The sequence below is a fragment of the Lactuca saligna genome, chromosome 9 (assembly GCF_052625555.1).
Source record: "Lactuca saligna cultivar CGN05327 chromosome 9, ASM5262555v1, whole genome shotgun sequence".
NCBI lineage: Eukaryota > Viridiplantae > Streptophyta > Magnoliopsida > Asterales > Asteraceae > Lactuca > Lactuca saligna.
In genome coordinates this window covers 52,974,898-52,980,259 of record NC_136425.1, presented here as the reverse complement: position 1 = coordinate 52,980,259, position 5,362 = coordinate 52,974,898, and the positions used below count along the sequence as shown (strand labels likewise).

At 37.2% G+C, this 5,362-nt stretch overlaps 1 protein-coding gene across 1 annotated transcript; it reads left to right on the top strand.

Annotated features, from left to right (window-relative positions):
* The first annotated feature begins 776 nt into the window (after nt 1-776).
* On the top strand, nt 777-5,362 carry EYE (conserved oligomeric Golgi complex component-related / COG complex component-like protein). The gene is made up of 10 exons (XM_078973494.1): nt 777-1,109; nt 1,690-1,779; nt 1,909-2,028; nt 2,131-2,232; nt 2,295-2,572; nt 2,641-2,786; nt 2,872-3,070; nt 3,141-3,795; nt 4,483-4,818; nt 4,883-5,362. The coding sequence occupies exons 1-10, from the start codon at nt 825-827 to the stop codon at nt 5,156-5,158; spliced, it is 2,487 nt and encodes an 828-aa protein (XP_078829620.1). The 5' UTR covers nt 777-824; the 3' UTR covers nt 5,159-5,362.

Sequence of the window (5,362 nt, the reverse complement as noted above, 5' to 3'; positions counted from 1 at the left end):
TGGTTTATGAAACATCTAAAACCTGGAAACCATTGTCATTTTCTTCAACCTAGTAAATACCATTTCTGAATTAATCCTACCATCATTGTCGTTCAATTCTATTTTCTTTCACTCATCAGAAGAAAGCATTGAAACATCGTAACCAGAATCGGACCTAATATTAGTGTCGTAACCCCTAAACATAATTAATAAACCAATATCAAAAACATCATAACCAAAAACCGAAACATCACCTCCATTATCATACACTATCATTTTCATTCACCACCATTATTGTTCACCTTATTATTCTTTTCTGATTCTATAATTCGTGGATCAATGGACTAAGAAATCAGAGAGAGAGAGAGAGAGAGGTCCTGGTCGGAGATGAATGAATCCTAGAGGCAAGCAAGATAGAGTGAGTTGTCATCCCTTTATTTCAAGACATGGGTTAGGGTGACTGTGGGGTCTAATATTATTTAATCAAATCAAACTATTAAATTAAAAGAAAGAAGGATTTAAGGAAAAAAGAAAGGCAAACTTGACAAGTGACTTAAACCACAATCAAACCCTCTTAAAATAACTATTTTTGCAAGTTGAAAGGTTTTAGTACTATACCTACAAAAAGAACACCAAACAAAAGAGACCATTTTTGTTTACTTTTGAAACAAAGTTAACTCATTATGTATATATATTTTTTCTTGGGGACCAAAACGTGATGAAAAATAAAATTCGGAGGACAATACCGCAACATATCCAAAACTAAAACGATCATGGTGCAAATATCATCAAATATAGTTAGTTCATAGTTCACCGACTGAAAACATTTCCAGTGGTCGGAGAAGATGATGATAGATCTGGGATCGTTCTCCGACGAGAAATTCGATGCCAAGAAATGGATAAACAATGCTTGCCAGGCACGGCATCCTCAGGATCCCTTAGACAAGCACCTAGTGGATCTCGAGATGAAGCTACAGATGGTGTCCGAAGAGATCGCCGCGTCACTCGAGGAACAGAGCTCCGCCGCCATCCTCCGTGTCCCTCGCGCTACCCGTGACGTCATCCGCCTCCGAGACGATGCTCTCTCCCTCCGTCAATCCGTCGGATCGATCCTCCTCAAGCTCAAAAAAGTAAGATCTTATTGTCGATCACAAGATACGCACTCGTAATTGTTAACTGCTATTAAGGTTTGACAATCTATCGGAGAATATAGCTTTGTTCTATTGTGCGACTGTTTCGCACAGTAATTCCATAGATATATGCTAATTCTGCAATGCTGATCCACTTTTGCTGCTAGATTGGGGTTTTATCTTGGAATTTGACGTTTGAGAGATGTATTAATGGAGTTCAATTATATTTTAAAATCAAACACATTTTTGTGGAGTATTCATGTTTGATACTTCCTATATGTCCTACGAATTGCCCATCCAGTAGTTTTAGAATCAAAATATCATTAGCTAAACACCGTTTCAACATTCTACTTTGTCATGCTATAGACATTTGGCATGATCCTCACTTGGTCACCATTATACTGTAATTGATTGAAGCATAGGAACAGGAAGCAATGTGTGAAAGTTCAGTTTTAGATATAGCCAAATTGTGCATATTTCATCTCTCTTGGCTAGAATAGTAACTGGATACAAATAGTATGAAGTGAATAGTGTATCTATAACCTTAACCTTACATGTAATTCTTCATTTGTATCTATAGGCAGAGGGTTCATCAGCAGAATCAATAGCTACCCTTGCTAAAGTTGATACAGTCAAGAGGAGAATGGAAGCAGCCTATGAAACACTTCAGGTGGAAATATATTTGATTCCTTTAGTTCTTCTGCTTAGTTTACCATAATTTGTGTTATCTTTTTCTTAATACTATGCCCTTTTATACTTCAAACATATTGGATCTTTATATATTATGGCTTATGTATAGGATGCTGCGGGGTTAACTCAATTAAGCTCCACTGTTGAGGATGTTTTTGCAAGTAAAGATCTTCCTCGTGCAGCAGAAACCTTAGCCAACATGAGGCATTGCTTGACTGCTGTTGGGGAGGTAAAAGTCAACTGACTTCTCATGTATCATTTATGTAAAAGAAAAACTCCTTATAGATAACATCATAATATTAAAATGATTTATCCACCTTTTCCCTTTCAGGTTGCTGAATTTGCCAATATTAGAAAGCAACTTGAAGTGTTAGAAGATAGACTGGACTCCATGGTTCAACCTCGTCTAACAGATGCAATAACCAATCGCAAGGTAAATTTTAAAGAACAATCTTTCTGAATTCGCCAATATTTATATATCTTTTCTTTGTTTAGGATAAGGTTGCACAAGAAATGAGGGAAATCCTCATTCGAATTGGAAGATACAAGTCCTTGGAGTCTCACTACACCAAAGTTCATCTAAAACCCATAAGACAACTATGGGAAGATTATGAAATGAAGCAGCAACATACTAAAACAAGAACCGAAAGAAACCAAGTTGAAAGCATTTCAACTTCTCATGATTATCAATCTCCACCTACAGTTTCATTCCCCAATTGGCTACCAAGTTTCTATGATAAATTATTACTTTATCTTGAAGAAGAATGGAAATGGTAAACCTTTACTAAAGATTTGACTCACATTCTCATTTAAATGACTTATTACACTACATTTTTTTCAGGTCTATGCGTGCTTTTCCTGAAGATTACAAGACTCTTGTCCCCAAGCTTTTAATAGAAGCAATGGTGGCTGTGGGTGCTAGCTTTGTTTCACGCGTTAACCTTGCAACTGGAGATGTAGTTCCAGAAACCAGAGCATTAGCCAAAGGTTATTATAATCTTAACCTTCATTACATCTTTGATTTGACCACATCTTTGACCACATATATAACAGCAGTATGTTACAATTTCAGGTGTATTAGATATCCTATCAGGGGACATGCCAAAAGGTGTCAAAATACAAACAAAACATTTAGACACATTAATCGATCTCCACAATATGACAGGAAGTTTTGCAAGAAACATACAACACCTTTTTGGAGAATCCGATCTTAACGTTTTACGAGACACCCTTAAAGCAATCTACCTCCCTTATGAATCATACAAACAAAGGTACACCACCTACACAGCTAACTGAATCCGAGGGGGTATTTCCGTAATTTTACAAATCTTGGTTATGTAGGTATGGACAAATGGAGCGTGTGACTCTGTCATCCGAGATCGCAGGGATTGACTTAAGAGGAGCTGTTACTCGTGGTGTTGGAGCACAAGGAATTGAACTCAGTGAAACAGTCAGAAGAATGGAAGAATCGGTCCCACAAGTGATTGTCCTTCTAGAAGCTTCTGTTGACCGATGCATCAGCTTTACAGGTGGATCTGAAGCTGATGAGCTCATTCTTGCCCTTGATGATGTCATGATGCAGTTCATTTCAACCCTACAAGACATCCTTAAAACTTTAAGAATCGTATGTGGGGTCGATGTTGTTGTTGGTGTTGCCCCTAAGGAAACAGGATTAGAAAAAGGGAGGAAGTTTGAGATGTCAAGTGAGGACGAATGGTCTTATGTCCAGGGTGCATTGCAAATACTCACGGTTGCAGATTGCTTGTCCAACAGGTCATCTGTTTTTGAAGCTTCCTTGCGGGCCACACTTGCTAGATTCAACACAAATTTGTCCTCTGCTGTATTCGGGTCAAGTATTGACCCGAATTCATCACATGAAACAGTTGATGGAGGTGGAGACTTGTCAATGGCTGGAAGAGCTGCTTTGGATATGGCGGCTTTGCGGCTGTTTGATGCTCCGGAAAAAGCCCGCAAGCTTTTTAATCTTTTGGAGCAGGTAATTTTTTTTATCTTTTCTGTTAAAGTTACAAATTTGGTCCCTGTGGTATACTCAAACTGATAGGTTTAGTCCAAAATTCTATTTTTGTTACATATTTGTCTGCGAGGGTTCATATTCTTGTAGTTTTTGGTCCCCGTTAATTTTAACTGCTCAGCTGTTAATTTTTTTAAAATGACAATTTTGCCCTTGGACCAAACCCTGAAAAACTGTATACCGCAAGGACCTAATTTGTAATTTCCTCGTAATTTTATTATTAAATTGTTTCCTAGATTATTACGCAGCTTATTTTATTCTAAAAGGACAACTATCATAGAGTACATTTTTTGATTTTTTTTTACCATGTTTAGTTGAAAATTGATTTTTTTTTTTTTTTTTTTTTCAGTTTTGTTCCTTATATTAATGTTTCATTTCAATTTTGGTCCCTGGAACCTTGAAATAAGGACCAAAATTGTCTGAAACCTTATAAGAGTCAAAATCAGAAAATCCGAGGACCAGAATCAATATGAAACCTTGAAATAAGGACCAGAATTGAAAATGTTTTAATTTTGCACTAAAAACTGTAAAAATCAAAAAGCATAGGGACCATTACTCAAAACAGGAGCAAAACTGCAACAAAATGAAACCACATGGACTAAACTTGTAATTTTGATGATCTTTGTTTTCAACATTTTCTTTTTAAACCAGTCAAAAGATCCACGGTTCCACGCGCTTCCAATTGCATCTCAAAGAGTATCCGCATTTGTGGACACAGTAAACGAGCTTGTATACGATGTCCTTATATCCAAAGTAAGAAAGCAATTGAATGGTGTATCAAATCTACCCATATGGTCATCCGTAGAGGAACAAACCACCACCTTTCACCTTCCAAGCTTCAGTGCATACGCCCAATCATACATAACAACAGTAGGTGAATACCTTCTCACTCTACCCCAACAACTCGAACCACTAGCCGAAACCATTTCAAACAACGATGCCAATGCTGAAGAAGCACAGTTCTTCGCAACAGAATGGATGTTTAAGGTAATCATAATCATAATCATAATAAATAAATAATTGAGTAGTAATGATGATGATGATGAAATAGGTGGCAGAAGGTGCTGCGGGTTTGTTTATGGAGCAACTGAGGGGTATTCAGTATATAACGGAACGTGGGGCCCAACAGCTGTCGGTGGATATCGAGTATCTGAGCAATGTGTTGTCGGCATTGTCGATGCCGATTCCGCCGATTTTGGCTACGTTTCATACTTGTTTATCAACACCGAGGGATCAGTTGAAGGATGTGATGAAAAATGATTTGGAAAGTCTTGATGTTCCTACAGCGAATCTTGTTTGTAAGATGCGAAGAGTGAGCCTTGAATGATGATATATGAGGTAATGTAAGAGATGTTTGAATTTTTGAGTTGTATTTATAGATGAGAGTAGTTGTGAATTTGGTATAACTATTCGCGGAGACATTTATATATGGATTAAAGAGAACTTTGATTTTACCGGATTGAACACATAAAACAGTTGTGCGTACATTTCAGACAGTTAGAAAAGAAATATACCAACGGGTTTCAATCAA

Excerpts from the sequence above, each read along its gene's own strand:
- EYE (XM_078973494.1), top strand. The coding sequence starts at position 825 with ATGATGATAGATCTGGGATCGTTCTCCGACGAGAAATTCGATGCCAAG. Across the intron at positions 2,573-2,640 it reads CTTGAAGAAGAATGGAAATG|GTCTATGCGTGCTTTTCCTG; the intron begins GTAAACCTTTAC and ends CATTTTTTTCAG. Across the intron at positions 3,071-3,140 it reads TATGAATCATACAAACAAAG|GTATGGACAAATGGAGCGTG; the intron begins GTACACCACCTA and ends TTGGTTATGTAG.